We start from the raw sequence: 25,621 nt of genomic DNA on the forward strand, positions 1-25,621 counted from the left end.
CACAGATCTTCTGAATTTATGCTCAATGCATTCTGCTCCATTATCTCCTTTTTAGACATGCCCCTCCTCTCTCACAAAAGTATTCCTACTACAACCATCTATTTCTACATCCAACAGCCAATATTCTCCCTTGCCCACTAAAATCAAACCGTAGCAAAACATCACAAACCACCACAGAACACCCTGCCAACCTCTCCCAGCACACAGCAAATGTGGGCTTCAGCAGCTGCTGTCTGATCTGCTCTTTTTCCTGCCTTCCCCTTGGACATTCTAGAGAGGGCAGCAGCCACTGTCAGGGCAGGGCAGAGCCTGGCTCTGCTGCACCTGCTAACACAGAGTGTGCTGGCACCAGCTTGCCAAGGCCCCACACTCTCCCAAGCAATTGTGTTTATTCAGCTACACAGCAAGCAGAGGCACTCCATGCAGTAATGCAGCCCAGGGTTCCCAGCTATTAAGGGAGGTCTTAAGAGCCCACAAAAAGCCCATTGGGAAATAGGCAGAAATCTATACCAATTAATGGTTCACAAATAGGTCTTGGGTTGTGCCTTTTTGTTCTTAATCTCCCTGGGTGACCTCTGAGCCCAGGGATTTACAGAAAGCAGTAAAGTGGGAAAGAAAAGGACTGCATCAGTGCACTGCACAACCAAGCATCACCTAACAGCAGTAACAGGGAGCGTGACAGGGAGCCTAGTAAAGTAACAATCATTGCAGTTTGGCTATAGGCAAAACCAGTCCCACTCTTGCTCACAAAAAGACCAAGGCTTCTACCTCCATAGTACTGTGAAACTGTTTGAACTCAGGGCATGTTAAGAAGGATTGCGGGGGAAGGAGGAATTAACAGCATGAGAGTAAATTTAGTTCACAAGAGGGAAAAAAGCCGCTTTGAAGAACAGATTTCTTTCAGATTCTTAATACACAACCTCAAAGCACAGGTCTGCAGTGAATCCATCCTTCCACCCTGTGGGCGGGGAATGAAGGAGCTCTTTATATTCCTCAGAAAACTTTCATCTCACAAGAAAATCATTGTATTATAGCAACTTGGAGCGCTGGAAACTCAAACTCCAAAGCACTGGAATTCAAACTCCAAAGACAGCATGGGAACTGTATTCTTGGACTCAGCAATACAGCAAGCACGTCAATATACAGTTTTATCTTTTCAGCATTCTTACATAAAAATTCCCCCATTCCATAAAAGCCTTTTTCAATAAAAGAAAAATAAATTTAAAAATCTGAATTTCAGAGTACCATCTCTGAGCTTTATGTTGTTACAGATCTTGCTTTCAGGAAAGGATGCTTTGCTGTATCCTGAGAACAAGGTTCCAACTCCACAACCATCACAGTAGGTGCTAATAGCAACATCAGAGTCATTTGTGTAGGTCAGCAGCTGGGGGATCTTGGTGTGACCAAAGAAGAGTACCTGGATGACAGTGCCCAGTTTTTCAACAGCTTGCAGATCGGGGTTTGATAGTAAACAGCCTTAAGAAGGAACAAAAGGACTACTACACTAAGCAGTGAGAACAAGAAATGGGGGACCTGTGGTGAATGGCCCCATGTTTGGGGTTCCAGAAGGACAAGGTGCTCTGTGGCTCCCGCTGAAGGAACAGGATGTGTAGAAACTTTACAAGAAGCAGCAACATTGATATTTCAGTTTTACAGCTCCAGTTCCTACTCTCACAGTTAACTGACCTGCCAGCCCACACACCATCTGTTGCTATTCCTCTTACGCTACTCTCTTAAAAATCAGGTCCCACTTTTCATCTACTAGAAACAGCACTTTTTAGATAATTGTATATGTTTTATAGTCAGCTTCAGTGAGCCATGTTCTGGGAAACTATGAAGCAGGGCTGTATCTGGGGGCTGAGAAGACCTAGAAAGCTGTGTCACCTCTGCAGTAGAGGTTATCCTCTCCCTTCACATTCTTGGTGGTTTGATGAAACTTCTGCAGAGGAATGGATCTCCAGTAGACAGAAGTGAGCAAGAGCTACCACAGTTCAGGTTCATTTCAGAATTTGGCTATGATCTTTCGCTCAGCTGCTGTTGACTTGTTTTGGTGTTCATATGGCTCACTAGAGGCAGTATGATATTATTTGCTACAGAAAGTACCTGGTCTGCTTCATCTCCAGACCTGCAGCTGTGGAACTGACCTAACCTCCTGTGGAACATTTGAGCCAGACAGGGAATCAACCTAAGTGCTTGGCATATATCTAAGATGAAAGGCCTCTTGATGAGAGACATTTCTTTGGCATGACCCCTGTGCAGACACTCAGTTTGCCCCTTCAGCTTCGTGGCCCTCAGTCCGAACCTTCTGACCTGGGAACACAAGTTATTTCTGCCACATTTGACACTGACCAGCCACACTCAAGTGATTAGAAAAGGATTCAGACTAAGACAGAACCTAAGAAGCAAGATCTGCTATTCTTTTTACCACTAAAATACAAGAATTTTTATAAAATTCTCCAATAATTTTTTATGCCTTCCATGCACTTCTTGGCTTAGCACCACCAGACAATTAGGAATTATCAAAAGCATCATTCTAGAAAAAATTCTACAGAAATGCTTTTGAAATATACAAACATGTATCTTTATGATCTCAGCTACTTAATGCATCTGGTTATTTATACATATATATATGACAATATATAATTTCATGTGTCTGGAATACTTTCTCCATTGATTTGATAGTTACAGTACTTAGACTTCCAATGTTATGAGAGCAAAAGGGATGTTACAAATAACTGATTAAATGTCTTCAGGGTTACATTTCCAACAACCTTACCAAATTCCCAGTGTCATAACATCTTATCTTCCAGGTACCTCATCAAAATGCTTCTATCCCCCAAGCTTATTTTGCAGTACAACAAATGAACATTTTCTGCCTTTTCTGACTTAGAAGCCTTTCCCACGGTCAAAAGAAAATTACTTTTACCCCTAAAAAATATTCTCCTGATAGACCTACACTTCCCAATTCCTTTCTGCTTAAACAACTAAGTTCATCAAAATCCCTGATATTGTCTACAATGCACATCTTCATAATAAATGGTTTCACACTAGGCTTTCATGACAGCTCCTTATCACTTTCTCACATAGCAAAAGGCAACAACTGGCAATAATGAATCACTGAATTACAGGGAAAAAACTGAGAAACTGACAATTCTATGGTCCAATTGGCTGTCATATAGAATGGTAGGTTTTTCTTCTGCAAATTTGACTCAAACACAGAATATTAAACACTTAGGGCTCTACCAGGTATTCTTGCATTGAGTATAAAAATAATGTATTTAGGTGCCTGCAGTGCAGAAAGTGCTTTGGTGCTCCTGGGCACACCGAAATTCCTACACACACGAAAAACTGTGGATTTTTGATGGCTACCTCAGTCACTTTCTCTCCCTCAAAGGGTCCAACTTGCTAAATGTACTCACAGCATAAATGTATTTGCAATGATGAACTGAAAAAATACCATTTGTATCTACAAAGAGAGTCCTGATCATGCATAAGAGTGTTTATCATTCCCCATGCTGATTCTAGTTTCCCAGTCATTGGATACAACGGTGGGACAATTCAGGAGCAGCATTCCCAGACTCGGCCTTTCCAAAGTTTGCCCAAACAAGTTTTAGTGCCCAAGTGCAAATAAACCCTTTTCAGGCTCTGTTTTTTCTCAGAAAAAACTGGCTGAGCTCCTGACACTAGAGAGCATCTTAGACATATTCCCCTCATTGGCATTTCCCATTATCTCCGGCACTGCAGCGTGTGACACAGTCTGTCTGTGGTGAATCCCAGACATGGTGCTCCCTCTGCAAGCTGATTCAGCTCACTACTGTGACAGAAAATAATCCTATCAAAGGGGGAAAAAAATATTTCCTATTAAGTTACCTAAATCTACTTGGCACAAGATCAAGCCAAGTGTAGAAGCAAGGTGGGCTAGCATGGCAAAGTACAGTTAGAGAATGTCAGACCTTCCCTTTGAGAAGCCAGTGTCACTGCTGGCAGCCTTGGTCCCAATTTCATGCTACCCAGAGCTCCAGCTTCTCTTGTCCCAGCCTCAGGTTCCACCATGCCATTTAGCAGAAAATGCTGCTGCCACTGTGCTGCCATCTGAAACAACAACTCACTCAGTTGTCCCATCTATCTTACTATAATCTTAGATTCTGATTAATTCTTTCCAAACTGCAACGTGCTGCAAGCAGTACTCTGGGTCAGAGCAAGGATCCCCATAAAAACAACCAGGTCTTTGACAGAGGATGCCCAACAGAACAAAAAAGAACTCAAAAAAAGATTAATACAGAGTTATTTTCCTCAGACACAACCTCCCATCTTCCAGCAACAGGCAGTGTAGACTTTCCAAATGGTAAGTCGTATTGGTATCACTGCAGTGATAGAGTTTTTGCCAGGATTTTGCCTAGTTTGTGTTTAAACCTTCCCAAATTTCAGCTTCCACAGAATACTCACAACAACAAATTCCACCATTTAGCTGTGCATTATACCAGAAAAACACTTCTCTTTATTAGTTATAAACCAAATTCACTGTGTTACAAAACACTTGCCTCATTATGAGAAACAATGAACGATCTTTACATCTCACCTTCCCCACACAACAGTCAGTCTAGCTCACCATAAATCTCTTTTACCAAAAGTTGCCTTCCTACAATGACGTGACCTAGACTATTTTTTCTTAGATGTATGTAATCTGTAATTCTAATCACCCTTGCTGCCCTTTACTTCATTTTCAACTTGAGCTGGGGGAGAAGGAATCATATTATACATTCCATATTTCACAGTTACACAGTGGTATAACTACAGCTCTTGCTTGGCTTTTTTTCCTAATTAGCCTAAATACTACTTGCCTTTTTGACCAGAGCTGATCAAAAATTGCCAAGAACTATCCACACTACCTCCACAGACCTATTTTCTACATGATAATAGTCAAGTCAGCACCCTGCTGAATATGTATAATGAGAATTTCCTCTTCTTCATGGTAGAAAAACACATTACTTTGCATTTTTCAAACTTGGATTCCATCTGCAATTTTATCCTGCAGTCACAGATTTTATTCCTTTCATCTTTCAGCAGCCATAGGGCTGGTTCGAGGGGCCTGCTCCCAACTTATTTTCCCAGTTCTACACTGCCCCATTCTTACTGCTTTCATGAGACTAATTTTGTGTTGGATCAGCTTCCTGACATAGCACAAGAACTAAAACAGGCAGCCAGATGAGAGGATAAAAGGGTGTACAAGAACATCTTGCATGGCCACCACAGGTGAAACGATGGCTTTATTTATCAACCATTTAATAATAGGAGCACATACTGTTATCTCAGATTTTATCCCACACTCAGCAGCACCCAGTCTTCAATGGAGAATTCACTCCATTTTAAACACAGACAATTTACTCCTACCTTTCATCTTCTCTCTCAAGTAATTATCAGTCCTGAAAAGCATCTCCTTCCTGATCAAAATGATCTTTAAATTTCTTTCAGGATTTTTGGCAAGGGACTTTATCAAAAACATTTTGAAAATATGAACACGATACAGGCACACCAGATCATATATATCCTGATGCTCTTTCAAACATTTAACAGCCCTACAGGATACACAAGATCTGAGAGATCTGCAAAAAATAATTGCCACATTTCCTCCTTCTCAGTAAGTTTCTGTATGCATTTTTTTCTTCTGCATCTACTGTACTGACACCCCATTTCCCAACACAAATTCATAACTTCATGCTGAAATTTTGCATCTAATCACACTCCTGCAATCAAGTCCAGCTGCTAAAGACACCAGTCCTTCTCTCCCGCTGTCCTCATCTGCCCACCTCTCACTCCCTGCCACCCTCTCCCTGTGTCAGGGGAGCAAATTTTGTGTCACTGACAGATCAAGTGGATCTTAAAACTTATTAATAATTTAGTATTTCCTAGGTTAGGATCAACTAGGACCAGCTTTGGGTCTGCTACAGAATCACATTGCATACTGCAGAAGCACAGAGGCACCAGTGGCAAGACTGGCTGGAAAAGGCTGAACTGCTTCCTTCAACTCCAGCACCAGTTTATGCTAGAATAATGTATTGATAAAATGACAACCTTATTACTTAGATGTTCCCCAAATAGAACCATTTCTTTTAATTGGTATCACATTTTCCACCTTCCTCTGCCACTCAAGCTGCTTTATATGATAGATTACACACCACTGTTAGGAGTTCAGCAATTTCATATCAGAGTTCCTTTAGAAGTCTGCAGGGAGTAACATCTGATCCTGGTGATTTGCTACTATTCATTTTATTGATTTATTCTAAACCTACTTCTACTGACAGTCTAATTTAGAGATAGCTTAGACTCACACAGCATAAAGCAATGGTCCTCTGCAAGAGCCTCCCCAGGTTCTCTCATATTGAACACTGACATATATTAGTATTTTTTATCTTTTCTGTTATTCTTACATTGATGTGCTCAGCTAAAATCTTATTCCCCTCCCATGAGCATGGCAGTAATATGCATTGAGCCCACTTATTTTACCAAATCTTCCTAAAACTTCAGGGAAGAGTTTACAAAATCCCTTAAAATTATGAGTGACAACATTACATTATGAAGGACTGTTAAGAGGAAGGGTTAGCAGGCATTTATTCTCTCCATCCTAAAACCTGGAAAGTAGGATCACAAAGTGTTGGGCAAGTGTTTATTCTTGTTGACATCAGTCCACCATGCATCAGATACACTTGCACTGACTGAGGGGCAGTCACAGGAGTACATTTTTCAGCACCTTTTAATCATCAATGAAAAGCACACTGAGCAAAAAACCCTAATAAATCCTTCACAACCAAGAAAAAAATTTTCAAAAAGCAATCAGGCCTTTTTTCTTGGAATACTAAGCAAAAGACAATCTAGAAAAGGCAGAGCTGTGTCCCTTTTTCACAACTTCATTGAGCAGCTGACTACAGTCAGTTGATGCAAGAGAGATTCTCCTCCAAGGTCACATACACCACAGAGGGTGCCACTGCCCAACAGCACAGCAGTGCCATTGGCGCAGGGCAGAAACAGAATGTGTTAAACAAAAGTAGCTCTTACTACACAGGACTTCTAGGACAAATAGACATAGTCTGAAGGCCCCTCCAAGGTGGTATGTTAAAATCCTGAAGGTAAAATTGCTTCTATATGACAGGGGAGAGTTCCCACTAATCCAAGGATCCTGCACAGTCCCAGATAAGGTGATATAGCAAGGTACAAAGGTCATTACTCCTTTCTTTTCCTACTCCAAAGAAATCCAGACCATACTTACACTTTTCTGCCTCTCCTTTAGCTATATCATGAGGATTTGTCCTCTTTTTCTGTCCTTTTAATCTCTCTCCAGGCCCTGCATAATTTGCCATCCCAACATCTGCAAGAGCCTAACAAAACTGTCAAGCCTCCCCCTTGTCACAGTCCCCCTCAGCCAGTCCACTACAAAGACACATCAGTTAATACCAACACCACCATGTTGTGCCAGTCATACCATCCCACGTTTATTTCCTTTCTCCAGATCACACTTTGCCTCTGCCTCTTGCTCTCAAAGACCTCCACAAACTAATTTCTTCTCTGTTCATTCCCTGAAATGAATCCTGTAGTAGGGAGGTAGAAGACATGGTGGTGTCAGCAGATGCAGTGGGCGAGATTATGTTCTACTTCAGCAATGTTCTGCTTAAGCTGCCCGAGAGACATGACCCAATGGACTGAAGGAAATGGTCTGAGAGATCCAGGCAGGCCTGGAGCAGCAGCACTGGATGTGATGATCATTACAACATTCCAGAGGCTGCCAGATGTTGAACATAACCACCACAAAGCAAGACAGTATGTTTGAAGAGAGACCAGCTACAGGAAACTCCAAAAATGACATCAGGATAACATCTAGAGAAGGAAATACTGCTAACATCCAAGAAATAAAGATTTTACATAAAAGAACAATGATTCTAAATAAATGGTGTAGTCAATGGGGAGGGATTAGGGATTCTGAGATGGTAAGATTTGGCCTCTTGAAGATTACTTGTTCTAATCCCCACTCTTGATGAGGATTAGCCCAGGAGTTTTGCATCTTCTACCTAGATACTGACATATTTGGAGTGTATCTCTCTATGCAGTTCTTAAAACCTTAAATTGCACTCTAAAATGCACACTCAGCAGACATTCCCCAGTGATTCCAACCACCTTAGAGATGACTCAGAAAATTTGTTTTTTACAGAAATTTAAAATTTCCATCCATCCCATGGCAGGAAAGAAGAACAGTCGTCTTGGGGGTTGGTACTTTACAGGTTTTAGTACCTCAGCAAGATGAAAACTTCCTCTCTTTGAGATGGAAGACTGGCAAGCACAAATTAAAGATATTCCAAGAACTTGCATACACTCCTGGACACAGTCACCTCAAAAATCCCTCAGTCATGAAACAATTACTAAGTAAGCTAAGCCTAAAGAGTCTTGCAAAGCCCAGGCTTTCCAGACATCCTGCCTATGGAAGTCACCAGAGCAATAAACTAGTCTAGCTTTGCAGACTGCAGTGTCCTCTTCAGGTGTCCTCAGCTGCTATAACAGTGCTCTGTTATGGCACAGACACTGGGATAACTCTTCAGGTTGGGTCCCCACCTGTTTATTAAGCTGAGTGCTTAAGGTGTCTTGCTGCAGGTTGAGCAGCAGCTGAAGGAAGCCCTGGAGACTGGGCTGGACACCAGTAAAATTTTTTCCAGACCAGCCCCAAAACTTGCTTTAGGCTCTCAGGTGCAAGCAGTGTCTGCCGACTTGGGCTAGGAAATGGAGGCTGGCTGGGAGCAATCCATGGCACACCGTCCAGCCATTTCAGTCTTTGGAAAAGGCAGTGTTTGGAAAATGCAGTGTTCCGTGACCACACCAGCCCCAGGACAGTGGATTTTTCTGTTAACAACCACAGAGGGCTGCAGTTATGATTTGGTATCCAAAGGGTGGGAATGAAAACATGCAGAGCATCCCTCCTTGGGAAGCAGTGCAAAGGGTCGAACAGAACAACAGCCCCCTGTGCACGTTCGGATGTAAGAACAGCCCTTTCTCTTGTTCTTTACAGACACAAATAAGGAAACTGCATTGGGGGCTGCAGGGAAAGCAAAAGGCCACAGAAGTCATCCTGGAGCTGGCAGACAGACAGCAGGAGCAGCAGCTGGGTACAACATTGTCCTTTTATGTTCTGTGAAGCTATGCCTGCTAAAACACAAGCCTGCAGGGCTCTGAGATGGGCCAGATTGGCACTAGAAAAAAATGCAAAACCCAGCAAATCCAAGTACCCAAAGGGCAGAAGGATGCCTTCAGGTACACACACAAAGCTGTACATATGCACAAACAACATCCCATACTTCCTCATGCCAAAGGCAACTGAGTCTGCAAAAAAAGGTGCTGAAACCATTACGGGGCATCCCCCTCATAAACCACTGGGAAACAGAACTCCTAAAGTCTTACATTTTGATGAAGTTCTGTATTATCACATTGATAAAGTCAGAAGAAAATGGTATCTGAGGAACTATCCTCGAGAGAGTGTAGGGCTGCTGGGCAAGTTTAGCACACATCTTTGTGATGGCAAAAAACCAAAGGCACAGCTACTTTGTTCTGCCCCTGGGATCCAGTTAACCCCAGCTACAGGGCAGAGCTTAATTGTTTCTTTCCAAAGGAGCTAGGATAAGGCAGAGGTGAGGGGAAGCTAATCAACCTTTAAATACTTTACCATCTGCTAACAACCAAGCAAGTAATGGTTTAACATTTGCTTTGAGGACAGTTTACCAGCCTCTCTGTACAACAAAAAGACCAGGCTTGGGAACAGCCTCTCAGGGATGTGAGGGAGAGTAAAGAGATAAAAAAAAGGTAGTACATGGGAGGATGTATACAGCATCTAACGCTTTACATAAGGAGTGCTTTGCTTTTACAAACACCAAAATATAATGCATATCACTACTGAAAGTATATTTGTTTTCCAGCAAGATTGCGAGCTTATAAAATAAGGTGAAGCAGACTATAAAGACTGGCAGCTGTTGTTGTCCAATCTTTGTGTGATAAACATTAATGAGAAAACTTATTCTATTCCAATATTTGACCTTAAAAGGCCAAGGAAGGATCCTCACTACACTGCCAATGAGCTGGTTCAAGTAAATTACACCCATAACTAGCCTGTGCATCTGTGGAAGGAAAACAATCACAGCCTCTCTCTGCACTAAATATTAATGTCTAGGCAGACAAAAGCAGCACTCGAAACATTGTAATAATATCACTGGCAGACACTATGTGTTTCTTTGGGGCACTGACACATCGGCACTAGGAACATGCCTATTGTCCCACATTAAACTAATGACTTGTTCTGAAACATTCCTTTGGGAATCACGGATGTTATTTATATTTTCAGACATTTAAAAGGATTAACGTGTGTTTATTCTCAGTAATCTCATTTGTAGAGAAAGATATATACAGGCATCAGGAGTATGCATTTTAACCCTTTTGGGGATGACTAAATACATAGTGCCATTGACAGCCTCCTACCCTCCTCTTCAGTATTCAGGACCTCCAAAAGTCTCACTGCCCTGGCTGCTTCCATTAAAAGCATCTATGAATGGCAGGTTACAGTCACTTCTGATAAACTACTCCATGAGCTCTTGGTGACAGCGAGCTGTGCATATATCCAAGAGATCCAGCTGGAAATTAAACTGCATGCATGTCAAGTAGCCCGACTCAGATAAAATTGCTCTAGGCTGGAATGAAATATCTCTGGTTGAAGACAAACAAGCAGAGCACTGGGCGATACGGTGTGCCCCGGGCTATGAGGAAATTTATAAGCCGTTTTAATGAAACAGACGTGCCAAAGTACCGGGGTGGTGGCAAAACAGATAGCTGGCAGGGAGGTGAGGCGCACTGCAAGCATCCGGATGGATACAGGAGCAGCTGCGGGCTACGAGGGATGGCAGCCCTGCCGGCAGGGACACGGTGCTGTACAAAGCCCGCCGCAGCCTGCGCTGCCCCGGCGGCAGCCGCAGCCGAAGGTGAACCGGTTCAAGTTGCTGCCGAGCGGCTCCGCTGCCGCCAGCGCTCCTGCCCCGGGGCCGGCGCCGCTCCGCCACCGCCCGGGGATTGCTCCCGCATCGCCCGGCTGCACGCCCGGCTGCCAGCGGCTTTCGGCCAGGGGTGCCCGGGAGCGATCCCCGCGCCGCTCTGCCGGCACCGGCACCTCTCCCCCATCCCCGGCCGCCGCCTCCCCTCCGCCAGGCTCGCTCCTTACCCGTCTCTTTGTCCTGGGCGGCTTCCAGGTGCAGGTCGCTGAGGAGATGCTCCAAAATCTTCTCCGGCGTCCCCGACACCACCACGTATCTGTCGGAAAGCAGAGAGTCCCCGGAGTCATCCTCGGTGGAGGACTGCGAGCGGCTGCTCCACTCATCCTCCTCGTCCTCCTCGTCGATGTACTTGAAGTAAGGCACGTCGAAGGTGGGCAGCGGCCGCTCCCCGCCGCGGCCCGCCAGCGCCTCGGGCACCCGCACCCTGCCGCTGCCCATGGCGCCCCGCTCCCTGCGCGCCGCCGCCGGGCCCTAAGCTCCCCCCGCGGGGGCCATCGCCCTGCCGGGGCCGCGGGCCGCCGCCCCGCCCGCCGCCGCCGCCGAGCCCAGCCCGGCCCGGCCGGCCCAGCCCCGCACGCCCGGAGCCGCGGAAGCCTTACCTCCCGCGCCGCTCGGGGGCCGGGCTGCGTGACCACACCTTCCGCAGCACCAGCGCCGCGCCGGCCGCCTCCCGCGCCCGCTCGCCGCCGCCTCCATCGTCCACCTTCAGAGGCAGGGAGAGACAGAGGGACAGAGAGAGCGCGGTCAGTGCCCGCCGGGGTCGGGGCTGGGGCTGCCATCCCGCCGCCCGGGGGCTTAGACTGGGGAGGGGGCTCTTTGCACCCCGGGGTCCCTTTGTGAGAGGCACTGGGCTCCGTGTGTTGGATTTTAATTCGCAGAAGGCGGTGGGAGTGCGCTTTGAATATGCGGGTTTCCGTGTCCGCAAGGTGATGGTTTGTTTAATTCCCAGACAGTCGAACAAAGCAGGGGACAGGTAACAATAGTCTGAAAGCGGCAGGTGCTCCCGAGCGTGCCAGTAATAGAGAGGCAGAATACACCTTCTGTAAACCTTCTCTGCTGTACTTCAGTAAAGGCAATACAAACAGTGGGGCAGGCATGTCATGTGTACCTCTGAGCATCTCCTAAAATACTCGGCGTACTCTCCCTTCTTTTCAACAACTTTTTAACTTGGGAAACAAACGCCCCCACAGAAGTTCAGCCCAGCGACGGCCGTGTGCGTGAATTTTGGCTAAGCTGCGGTTTGTACAGCGACTTTCCCCCTGAAACGGGCAGGAGGTGAGCCATGATCCATTAGCGCACACGCAGCCCTCATGCCCGGCGCAGCCCGAGGCAGCTGACGGAGCAGAGCGGGAGCCGAGCGCTGGCTGCTGACTGAGCAGGGCGCTTTGAAACGCGGCGGCTGCCGGAGAGCGGCGCGCAGCCCCCTGCCAGATCCTCCTGGCACGCTCAGTCACCGCAGAGTGCGCGACACAAAAGAGGCAGCTGTTTCAATGCAAGTACATCCCAGTAGGTGCTGTTCCTCTAATTCTGACCTGGTTTAGTTATATTGTTCAGTATGTCAAACACGCGTATGAAGGCTATACATGTTGGTACTCAAAGAAGAGAAAACAGCATTTGTGCATGAAGTGTACAGTATCCAGCAGTTAACAGACTTCAAATGGGTTAAAAAATGTTAAGGAACAGAGCTACCCTGGCAAAACAAGGGAGAGAAACCACTTTGTGATTCCTCTTTCTATTATTTAATTTTTTATTCTGAGACCCAGTGAATTGGACTGATACTTCTCGTTGTCATTGTGGTACAGGCGTGCCCAAAGATGTAGTCCTTGCCCTGAAGAAGTTTTCTTTATCAGTAAAGAACATGTAGAATTGATCTATTAAATTTCTGCAAGGTCTGACATACAGGTACTGAGCCAATTAATGTCAGATATTCATTGTAACACTCCCAGGAGACATTATTGAGCAGCCACGTTACAGGAATACTGATGCATAATTGTAATCTTCCATTTCACTGGCCGTGGTTTTTTGTTGCCTATATATTTGAAAAACTGCAATGAAAGAAGCAGCAAAAGAGAAGGAGAGGAAGATCAGGCACAGCATTAAAGCAATTCAGCAAAAGGGAGATTTATCCAAACAAACAAATCGCTCCATTTCTCTGTCCCTTCTCTGGCATTTCCATCCTCTAAAATAGCCCGGATCCTCATTTCCCTGTGCTCACTGACATTCCAAACTGCAGCACATATGGAGAATGTATGTGATGTATGGTGCTGTATTTGTACAAGCCATCTATTTCCTCATAGATGGGAATGGATTTTAAGCACACCCATATACATTACATACATGAGCAGCTGGCAGCAACTCAACAGGGAGCACTGGGAGGGTGAAAGCTCTTTCATAATGAAAGGACATTAACAATGGTTGGTGTGGAAGACAGTGTTTCCCCTTCAGCATCTGACTAGGCAGAGATATTTTCAAAAAACCTGTGGTGTAGGTGTTTCCAAATTTACAGCATAAAGTGCCCCAATAGTAAGATTTTCATAAGGCTCTTCCTCTTGTTCTTGCCAATTTCAGCAATTTCTAGGAAGAGAAAAATCAATCTATTTTATCAAAAATTGGGCAAAACTAAGGCCAATTGGGTTCAAGTTGGATTTTCATTACCTATAATAAATATTTCCCCCAAAAAAAGAGAAGAATAGAGAATTTCTTTATTTTGCTATCTTATATCAAACACAATCTCACTTTAGGGAAGAATTACTATTTCATTAAACCTCCACTTATACATGACATATTTTTGTGTCCAGTCAGGCCCTTTAATCATACAACAAGCCACAACAATTAACCTGAACAAAGCAAAGCACATAGGCAAGTCCTACGTATTTTCACAAGTTCCGATTTCAATACAGATATTACTCTGAAATGACATCAAGGCACGCTTCATTTACCAGAACCTGGAATGGTCCGTGAAATAATTCTTGCTGGAAGAAAACCGAGCTGCTCTCAGCATGCTCCGTCTACAGCCAGTGACTGATGAGGAGGATGCGAGGGGCCCCCAAGTGACAGCAGCGTGTACTGAAGGGCAAGGCAGCGCCCTGGCCGAGTCCCTGAGAGCCAGCCGACTGACTCAAGAGACGTTCTCATCACGCCTCCAATTAGCAAGGAAGCCTTCCAGCAGTTTGCCAGACCTTCACACAGCCCTTGCAGCCTGTGCCGGCCATGCAGGGCAACAGAGGCACAGCATCACCAGCTCTCGTTTTATGGATCAGGGCAGAGAGGCCACCACAGCATCCCAGTTCACTTGGGTGGTGCTGCACTGGCAGCTGGATTTGAGCCCCCCACACTGCCTATCTGATATTTACTTTGCTCCAGGCAGTGGGTAGGAAATTACTCCCAGCAGCCTCGATCAGAATGCATTTGGATTTGAGGTGGGACAGAAAGGGGTAGAGCACCCAAATGCCACAGAGGTACACTCCCATCTCACTTTACATGTGGCCTTATGTGCACTCTCCCTGTCTCATCTGTACCTTCAAAAGCACCATTCACATCCTGTTAGCATGTTATAATCAATCCATGGTGCACATTACCCATCACAAGGAAATTTAGCTGGCTCTGCATCTGTCAGCCACTATATTTCACATTTATTACAGCTTTTAATTAATCATCTCCTGATAGCTAAACACAGCACTATCAACCTCGATGTCAGTTCCCAGCAGGAGTTTCAAGTAAACAGCAAGGTTCTCTGGACTCAGTGGATCTTCCAACCAATATTATAGCCAATTTTCCACACCTCTCATCCATCTTCCTAATACTGGGGTAAGCCATTTATCTCCTGGGTAATATATTTTAACAGCAGACAAGTGCTACCTTTATTTTCAGCATGAAAGGAACCCTGGGGTGGTATAAATATTTATATGCTTACAGGAATGAAACAGCTGGAAGTCATTGCTTAGCGGGCCTCAACTTGTGAGTTACACTTTGCATGAGCAGGAATATGACCCCCTGAATTAGCACAGAGGAAGAAGGAAGCAGAAGGAACCTATGGATGACATTGTTGAAAACAGCCACAGTGGGCTGGCTTCCTTATGGAAGCCATTAGGTTTCTGGATTGTTTGCAATTGGCAGGGGAAAACTCAATCTCTGGCCAAAGCGACTGGTAACTTTGGTATCAGGGATATTTCTGTGTTCTTTGCATTCCTGAGTTTGGCCTTTTAATTAATTAAAAAAGAATCCAACACCCAGAATGCACTGACTCCTCTCTTCCTGTGAGAAACCTCCACTGCTAGAAATAGCATTTAAAAACTGCTCTGCTTTCCACCAGCTTTCTAAGAGGAAAAAAAACCATTATGCTCTGCAACAGTATATTCAGAAGCCTGCTTCACTGAAAAGAAAATCCATGTTCACATAATTTCTCCAGGACAGGACAACTGTGCAAAGATTAATTTCTGTATCTATGTTACCCATTACTGAAATGCCTGTTATGCTGGCACATCCCTAACCAGCAATGCAAACTATGCATTTCCCAATGACAAAACTTTTGGCCAACATCTCTTCACCTGCTTTTGTTAAAAAGGAGTCAGACCCAGAGCTACCCCAGCCAATACCAGAGCCAGAGAGATTCACACACTGCCGGTTTCAGTGGGTAAAAAAGTCATGAAGGAACTAAGAGATAACCTATAAGGCATCTATAAACTTAATGGAGCATGGAAAATCCACTGCACAGGCAGATTTTCCTGCTGCCAAACAACTAAGCAAAGGCAAGGAGAATCTTCCTTGGGCAACATGCAACACAGCAAACTTTACACAGATTATCTGCTCAAGAATCACATTAAATGACAAAGAAATTGCCTCTTCTAGAAGTTATGGAGGGCAGGAACATTTTGTTTTCCTAGCATAATTTGGTAAAACTGACTCAACACAATCAGATAATGCCAATCACGTCTGCCTCTATGTCTTTTGATGCTGGTGCCAGGTCATGCCCTTGAGAGGTACGGGAAAAGGCGAACACAGAGGATTCCCAGGGCTGTTTGTGTTCTGAAGAGGAGACTGCTGCCCTCAATGAAATTAAGGAGCTTCCCTGTGCACACAGGAACATATCCAAGCAGTGTGAAACACAAGAGCAGAGCCAGGAAGTGGGGTCAGAAGAACAAGTGCAGAGAAGCTTTGACTGCCCATGAAGGGAAAGTTCTCAAACTGGTGACAGAGCCTGACAAAAGCCACAAAGTAACAAGATCCTCATTTCCAAAGACTGATTGTTTTGCTGGGAAGATGTCTTTTTGCTTGGGTGTTATAATATCTCTGGTATATACTATCCATGCAAAAGAAGAATTACAAGAACATGAAAAATACAGAAAAGTCAAGTCAAAAAAACTGAGAAACATTGACAGGTAATCTTTGCATTATCTAATGTAGTTCCTTTGAATAAAATACTGGGTTTTTTCACTCTGTCCTGCTCCATCCCTACAACTCTTCCTTGTTCAGCATATGTTGAGACTTGGAGACTGGGTCCAAGCTAAGACAAAAGGCCTTTGCAGAGTGGCACTGAGGTCCCCAAACCTGCCCCCTGAGGTTGGACACACCAAAAGTGACAGAGCTAAATCTCCATCCTGGCTCATTACATCCTACAGGCACATTCTGGTTGTAACAGCCAGGAGCTGCAGCTGTACAGAAAACCCTTCACAGCTCAGGCTGAAGCATGCTTGCAGCTTTCAGAGCCTTCAAACATTAACCTCCAGAGCTCTAGAAACTCTTCACAGAGCTTGTACAAACTGCATTTTTTGGCCTCTAACTCGGGTCATATTTGGGCAAATATTTATGAAGATGGCAAAAAAACCACAAAGGAATTTCAGATCCCACCTCAGAATAATAAGGGCATAAGAGCTTTTCAGAGAACTGCTGCCAATTTTTTTTTAATATAGCAACACAGGATTTACCCCTAACTTCACTCTTAGCTGCTTCTGAACAATGTTGACTGCATTTTTCATATAGAATTACATAGGCTGAGGCAGACACCTTTCAGAATAAACAGAAAATATGCAAAAACTCCTAGAAGCAATGGAAAATGAAGTCTTACAGCATGAGACATTTGCTAGACAATGAGGTGAGTCCTGGCTATAAAATATAGGCACATTTATATTGCAAGCATAAAAGAATGGGAAAGGGGAAATAAAAGAAAGACAACAAAACATAGTCTATTAACAGATCTAAGATACACTGTCATACAACTTCTATCAAGACTAAGGATGATCACCTTCTTACACTTCTCTGTGTTTCTCCCTGGGACCTGTTATTGTGGCAACTGAAAAATTAGGTCTAAAGTCATGAAAGTACAAACATGTACAAAAATTACTCTATTCTTCACAGGCTATTCCCTTTCATTTGAGAAAAAAATGGAAGTGGACAGATCACAATTAATGTGAGGGCAGATGACAATATCTCTGATCTCTGTTGATAATCCATCTCAGAATATGTTACTGCATTTCACAGAGTTTCAAGAGAGATCAAAATCTGCATTGAGATGTTTGATTCACTTTCAACTACCACGGGAGAAAAGCTTTCAAAGTCACCAGTACAGCCCAACCCCTATGTAAGGAGGAGACCAGTATTTTTTCTGCAGTGGTTACCCTCTCTCTATTTCAGAAAGATGAAAATAAAAAAATAGTTATTACTCTACCTCAATTTAAAATACCAAAACATGAAACGTTTTCAATGGGACTGCTTGTTTTGAAGTTGCAAGATCACTGCTTTTTCCAAATATCAAGGGAAAAATTACCTTAAAGGGCTGCAGGACTATCAACAGAAGTTTGTCATATGGCAATTCTTAAGCATAAAAAAAAAGTTACCTAAGGCTGTGCTATTTCATTTCACTACAAAATACAGCTTATAGGATATACATATTGCATTTTATTATTTTTGTGATGCTATGATCTTTTCCTCAGTTCTCTGTACTCTAATATTTTTGTTTTCCCCTGCAGTTGTTAAATCCTTTAATAAATGTGGGCTAATCACGGTATACTGGTAGAAATTGACTAATGACATTAAAATGCCTCACACAGCGATTTTGTTTTGGCTCTCAGTGACTTCTGACCAATCTGTAAAACACTCTGAATTTTCAATCACAACCTCCCTTCAGGAAAAAACACCCAGGCATTGTACCAAAACTTCCTAGTGGTCTCACACTGAGCTATCAGCCTGACAGATGCACAACAACAACATTTGACTTAGCACAACCTCCTCTGAATTTATCAGCTACACAAATGGTGATAAAATGGGCACAAGCCACAACACAGGAAAAAAAAATAATAAAAATCCTTTGTTGCTGAAGCCAGTTGTGAATACTGTGTGTGATAATGCACAGAACAAGCCCTTTTAGAAAAACTGTTGTGCTGTCATCTGCATACTGAGCATCGGCAGCAAAGGCAACGTTAATAACAAGTTATCCTTGTAGAGGGGTCAAAAGGACAGTGCTGGTAAGACAAGAGATGACAGACAACAGGCATCAGGGAAAAGATTAATATCCCTACACAGTCATACATCAAGGAACACAATTTTTGCCTGTAATCCCAAAACTGCTGAGAGTAGGATTATTTCTGCTTTCTCTATTACTAAGAAGAAAGCAACCGCTCAGGGGAATAGGGCAGTGCTAAATGCGAGTCCTTATGTGAGCTGAAGGGCTGCAGCCAGGTCCTAGGGGAAAAAAAAACCAAAAACTCACTTGTATGTTGTTCTCAAGCAGTGGTCCAACTACAAGTAGGGTGAGGGGGTTCCTTGTGCAGGCCACTTGAAAATATGAAATAAGTTTGTGTAGTTAAAGAAAAGCAAAAGAAGTGAAAAAAGAGAAACCTCATTAAGATTTTCATAGAATCATAGAAATGTTTTTGTTGGAAAAGAGCTTTAAGATGAAGTTCAACCGCAAGAGGGTACACAGTTAAAAAGAAAAAAACCCTTAATATTCTTTGGAAAATAACAGAAGCATAAAATCCATGACTGAAAACAGGAATCCTGGTGTACATTTCTCTGTGGCACACTTCAGTGGTGCTGAGCTGCAGTACAGTTGCAGATACACTGTTTGGATATGCAAGAAGTGTCCTAACAGAGACCGAATTGTTTGTACCCCTGACTAGCCCCCAATTTCCTCTAAATATATTTAAAGTGAGAACACTTTAAGGATTGGACTTTAATGAAAGGAAGGAACCTCTAACACAGGAAAAAGGGCACACTTTCTAACATAATATGAAGAAAATCATTACTGGTGTCACAACCACCAAAGTAATGCTATCATAACCTCAACACTCCACAACTCTTTGTTGGTTAATGAGAAATGTCTTCTCACAGCAACTGAAGGCTATGCATTTCAGTTTTCCTTTCCTTGGAGCAGACTCTTCATAGCTATTAGTGGGTAAATCTGACAGCCTGACAGAGAGCTACCACCTTGGCAAGGACAACTGAGAAGACCTTTTCTCTGCAACTGTACGAAAACAGAGGGGAGAAAAGAAAGGGGAAGGGAGTGTAGCAAGACAGAAGATGGGATGATGGTATTAATATTATCTCATTCTCTCACAGCTGGCAGGACAGCATGTACTTGAAAAAATGTCAGTATACAGAAGAATTGGAGGCTTAGAGCTTCTGTATCTGTAGAAAAACCTGCACCACACCAGGGCAAATTAACATGACTAGAACAAAAAGGGCAGATGCCAACAATACCCTCCAGTGGCCTTGCAATTAATGTGGTGGGGTATGGAGCTGGTTGCAAATTTCCCAATGAAACTTTTTCTTTTCACTGAAAAAATATGAATTCAGTACAACTGAAACTGTGCCAGAGCATGTCAGTTTGAAGAGAAAGTAGCCAGCCAGGCTTCCCCCCTCTGCCTGCACAAACTGCCCACCCCAGGCTGGCAGGGCTTCTGCATCCCCTGCCACACAGGAGCTCAACAGGCCTGCAGGTCCAGGTCCCAAGGCAAGTGTCAGGAAAATTCAAGCTGTATTTCTGCCTCAAGAGAGTTTTGCAGCTCTCTTATTTTCACCCGCATCATAACTGTTTACTTCCCCAAAATGTAAAGTTTCCTTCAGGACAAAAACTCAAGGACCAGATGCAAGTACCTCCTTTTGAGAATAGAATAGAATAGAATAGAATAGAATAGAATAGAATAGAATAGAATAGAATAGAATAGAATAGAATAGAATAGAATAGAATAGAATAGAATAGAATAGAATAGAATAGAATAGAATAGAATAGAATAGAATAGAATAGAAGTATGTAGATGAAACAGTTCAATCCCCCAGCTCTCTGGAAGACACTGGAACAGTATCTTCAGTGGTGTTAGTGGCAGTGGTTCAAGCCTTAGCTGCAGTGAAGAGCATGAAGGAAATGATATAAAAACTGCAGGACTTATGTTTCAGCCAGGAAGGGAGGAGGAGTGCCAAGGCTTCAAGGAGGACTGCAGATTTAACCTGGATACCCTAGGACTGATGACACATACTATTATTACCATATGGTTTAAGGAAAGAAAAATGTGGATATATGTATATAAGTGTGTAGATGTACAGAAATTATACTTGACAGAATAATCCTAACATCGGATGGGTGAAGTTCTAGAAATTACTGGCATTTGAGAGGAAATAGATAACAACTTGATTAACATCTAACAGGGCTGGAATTTGACTTCTCTGGCAGCGCCCATACAGCTTTCACTCAAGAATGAGAACCACAGAACACAGCTGACTAATGTTAGTAGATTTAATTTATTAATGTAGAATAATATTCACCTTGGTAAGGACATGTGTACAAAGGCCTTACAACCCTTATAATGGAAGCAGTGATAAATAAGGTCTTCTGAAGGAATGGAAGAGAGATGGCAGCAAATATATGACACTGTTAGCCTTATATTGCTCTAATTACCAGTTCTGAACACATACAACTTCTAAGTCAAGCAGACAAGACTGATGATGCCTTTCTTTGTCTTTCACTGCAATTCATACTAGGTGTGTAGCAAATATTATTTTTATATTTTATAAATTCGCTTACCCCCTTACTGTCTCTGAGAGAAAACTTTGTCTCTTGACTTATATCTATGATACTTCTCAAGGCTGCCAATGCCATCATTCCAATAAAAATAAAATAAAATAAAATTTGTATACTATTCCCATTATAAGCCACAATTGCAAACTAGGAAGGTTAAAACTTGCCTATTGCTGCTTATTACATTTATCACTGTAAGGCATATATCTCCTTGTTGAAGTGTTGTTCTCAAGGAAGGATGCAGATAATTTTTCTAAAAAGAGTATTCAGCAAAGGTCAGGAGCTGGATCTGACCTCATAAAAGGCTTAAGAAAAGGGTTCTCTAAAACTGAGAATACTATATAAAGCTCAAGCTCATTCTCAAGAACTCCCGAACCAAACTCTCTCAAATGCACTGACATTTAAATGCAAGTGTGAAAAAGCACTGAGTAAAGGAGTAGGGAAAAAAAAAACAATCCAAAGCTAATGTTTAAAATCAAAACAATTTATTTAACTGCTAGACCAATAACAGTCATCACAAAATAGAATTTATATCCTGTGGTTTGGTGGTTGTTTTCAACTAAGTTAGACATAATACAGTGATTTCTTTTGAGGAAAGCATGAATCACAATGGCTACAATTTCCTTGGGTTTGGATGACAGTTCTAATTCTCTCCAAAATAGCCTGAAATCACCAGCCTTTTCACTAATGCTTTCTAATGGTTCTTTTCTTGTTAATTAATTCATGAATCTAAATCATTCAAACATAGATAAGCCACTAGTCGCTCACAGACTTGATAACAGATCCTAAGTAGACAGAAATCTGTAGAGCATGCAATAAAGCTGCCAAAAAAAAAAAAAAGGAAAAGGAGTTAGAATGAAAAATAAAACTCACTCCTTCCACCTAATAGCAGGAGATGTGATTCTGCATTTATTATGCAGGATAAAATATTCACTGATGCCAATAGTAACTATAGAAATGAGAAAAATCAGGCTGCTTCTATCTAGAATGCTTTTTTCTAATGTTACATGCACGGGAGCAAATTAAAGGACCCATTTGTTTTGGTATAATATTCGTTGTCCACAATTAACAAAAGGAAAACATGAAAGAATAAGGGAGGTGGGAAAGAGCAGGTTAACAATCAACTCTTGCCAGCAATAATTAATTCAGAACTGGAGGTTATAGCACCCATGAAATAAAGGAATTTCATTGCAGGATTACAACAAGAAAAAAGAAGAAAAGTGCTTTTTTGCATACCTATATAAAGAAATAGCCATAAAATTATTAAATAAGTTTTCATGTATTGAAGAAAACCAAAGTGTCACAAACAATACAAATTACAGAAAAATGTATGACACCACATTATGAAGCAACGTTTTATATTTCTTTATATTTTATAATTTTAGATAATCATATATTAATTTATTCCTTATTTTGTGCCTGATGGAATCATGTACCTGCTTGTTGCATGCTTACATGCTCTAAATTTATTTCAGTAGGGAGTCTCCTCTCTGCTTTCCTTAGATAATACAATCGTGCTCAGCTTTAGAAGGGAGCTAAGTTAGTTATACCAAGGGCAACCTCAACATTTATTCAAGTTATGGAATGAAAAAAGCACTGTTACCATGGCAACTAGTAAATCACATTGTATCTGCAATGAGATGCAAGGCATCTTGAGTAAACACTCATCTGCCTCCTTGTGTGACCTCCTCCGCAGGGAATGGTTCCTCTGAGGAGGAACACATGCAGAACTGTGGCACAGTCCAGATTTTACTGTCTCTTCTGCAAAAAGTTGGCAGAAGTAATCCAATGTTATTTTTGTGTGGGGGGATTTAACTAGCTCTGTCATTAGAATAGGAAGAAATACTGGAAAAAGAGGATCAAATATTGAATGTTTTGCTGGGATTCACCTCAGTCAAAACCACAAAACCTTACAATGACAGGGTATGTCAAATGGTGTTGTAGCCCCTGCACCAGAAGACCATTCACAGCAGCCCTGGAAGGAAAAGCCTTGCTGCCAGCGTGGAGGCTGCCAGACATGCAGGAGCACATCAAGCTGGAGCTGGAGCTGTTGCTGCCTCCAGCCATCTGCTCCACCCTTCTGAGGGATGTTGCCGCCTCCAAAACGAGGACATCTGATCTACCCTTAGCCAGGCTGCTGCATGTTTTGCTGGGCTCTGATATTATCAGCAGCTAACATACCAGCTCTGCCTGACATAGCCTTCCTTTCTCCACGTGGTAGGGGACAGCTCTCTTCAGAACAACCCCTCAAACCATGCTGCTCTACTGACAGACCATCCATCAGCCACTGGGCTTTCACTGTACTTCCCTGCTGCCCTTCTCTAGCTCTTCTTCAGCCACTATCATGCCTACATAAGGCTCCTTCTCTCTTCAGCTAAATTCACCATGAGGAGCAGCATTGACACCAGGTTCCCAAACAATCTCCCTTGGGTCACTCCCTTCTCCTTCCTTGAAGTATCTCCTCCTGAGCAAGCTGGTGTTACCATTAGGGAGAGAGGGACACTCCATGATGCCACTTATCAGCTTCTGATATCATACTGTATGCACAGTGATTTCTTCAGCCAACAAAGGCTTCACCACAGGCTGCAATTTTCTGCTGACAATGGGATCTTCATCTTCTTCTCTCATCACATCCCATTACTCTCAGACTACATACTACAGACTACTTAGACACTGCCAACACCTTTTATGCCACACAAGGAATACTGAAACTCTCACATATCTCTGATCCCGTCTTCCCTTCCCCCATTTCCAGCTTTGATTCCTTCCTGACCATCATAGCTTCAAACAGTTTATATAGCTTTCTAGAGCTACATCCTTTTCATGTATAATGTGAGATCTCATCTCACCAACTTCTTTATGCCTGCTCAGGAAATTATTTCTATGTCATAAATCTCATAAATCCACCTTCTCTCCTAAGTCCTTCCAGAAATTACTTCTTAAACCTGTTTACTTTGTCATTGTTGGGTTCTTCCTTCCCACGTGGTTGGTCATTTACTATTTGACCTGAACTTTGATAGATAAGGAGATGTTGAGGGTGAAGAAGACACACAGTCTGGAATTCACCATCTATCACAGAGCCTTTGAGTAACAGAAACATAAAATGAGATGTATGGACAGATGACCGGGTCTTAACTCCCTAATAGAACCCTGTGGAGAGGGTTACAATATCCAAGTACTCCAGGGAAATAACTAATGATCCTTTCTTCAGTGCAGTCATGTTTCAAGGAGCAATTGCATGAGTTACTAAGTGCTTGAGTCTGCCTCCATAATTGCAATGATTTATTTTATGCATCATCATAACTACAGCACTAGGTCAGGAGGACATGTGCCTTATAGATGCCTTGAATTTTAACACATGCATTGGAGGAAATCAGAAACATGGAGACCACAGTGAGGGGCAGGGGGGGGTAGGGGAAAGAAAAAGTCTAAAATCCCAACTAAAACACTAGGTTTCTGTTAAATTTTTTAATAAAATTAATTATATTTTCAGATGACCCTAAGCAGAGGTTGCTTACACTTTCTTCTGCTCCCTTAAAATACAAGTGATCACTATCTAATGCTCCTGAAATATGTCAGAATTTTTTTCCAGTGCAAATAATGAATGTGCAGTTTACAATGTAACTATCCATTCAGCAAAGAAAAAAAAATGAAACCACAAGCCTGTTGTTTCTGTCTTATGCCTCTGTTTATTCCAGACAAAACCCTCCCTATGCAAAGCATCTTTCTTCACCTACCCTTCATCTGTACTGGTGCATTGGCTGCCTGCTAGCAACCAGCAAAGAGGGGGATGAGACTTGGGCTCATGAGCATTTACTTGACATGGCAAGTATGATCTCTACCCATAGCTATTCACCTGACCTACAAAACAAGGCTGCACCAAGGATATTTTGTGAGGGCTCACATCCCCAGTGCAGGAGGCTATATTTCTGCAGCTTCAGAAAAGATTTGTCAGCAGCTTCCTGGGCATACTTAAACCCCTTTCTGCAGTTACTTTTTCTTTTAGCTATGTAAGGCTTCACTAGCACAGAAGGACACTTTTAGGATAACGATAAGTTAAAGTGCTGTCATCACCAAAACTTTAAGGCTATTTGAAGGTCTTGAAGACAATTTCTCTCCACCCCCATAAACTTCAAACCATTCCCCTATGATAACTCAAGAAAAAGCACTGCTAACCTTCAGCACTGTTTTTCCAATTACTGTGTTTCAAGGTTAGCAGTGTAAAAACACTAAACCAACTCAGTTCTCAAGGTCAAAGTAAAAAATGTAGCAATGATATTCCACAGCAACTTTCACTCATTTGGTATTCAGGACACATTCTTTCTGAATATCAAATCACAAAATCATTGCCAATTCATCAGATTTTAAGCTTTAGCTTATTAAATATTATACTGTGCTAAAAATAAAATGCAGGTTTTCATTTATCTTATTAGAGTGCTTCAGTACAGAATGATCTAAGTTTCTAATTATCTATATCTCCAAATTATATCAACTGTTATTTCAATATAAGCAAATTCATAACAACACATTTTAATGGAAA

General features: G+C 42.6%; 1 protein-coding gene across 1 annotated transcript in view; it reads right to left on the reverse strand.

Annotated features, from left to right (window-relative positions):
• The window catches only part of RAPGEF5 (Rap guanine nucleotide exchange factor 5), a 156,381-nt gene that overhangs the window by 52,652 nt on the left and 78,108 nt on the right, over positions 1-25,621 (reverse strand). The window contains exons 10-11 of the mRNA XM_063153017.1: positions 11,672-11,775; positions 11,240-11,328 (exon numbers count right to left, since the gene is read on the reverse strand). Coding sequence (XP_063009087.1) covers positions 11,240-11,328; positions 11,672-11,775 — 193 coding nt within the window. The remainder of the gene's footprint in view (positions 1-11,239; positions 11,329-11,671; positions 11,776-25,621) is intronic.

Source organism: Melospiza melodia, chromosome 1 (genome assembly GCF_035770615.1).
Source record: "Melospiza melodia melodia isolate bMelMel2 chromosome 1, bMelMel2.pri, whole genome shotgun sequence".
Lineage (NCBI taxonomy): Eukaryota > Metazoa > Chordata > Aves > Passeriformes > Passerellidae > Melospiza > Melospiza melodia.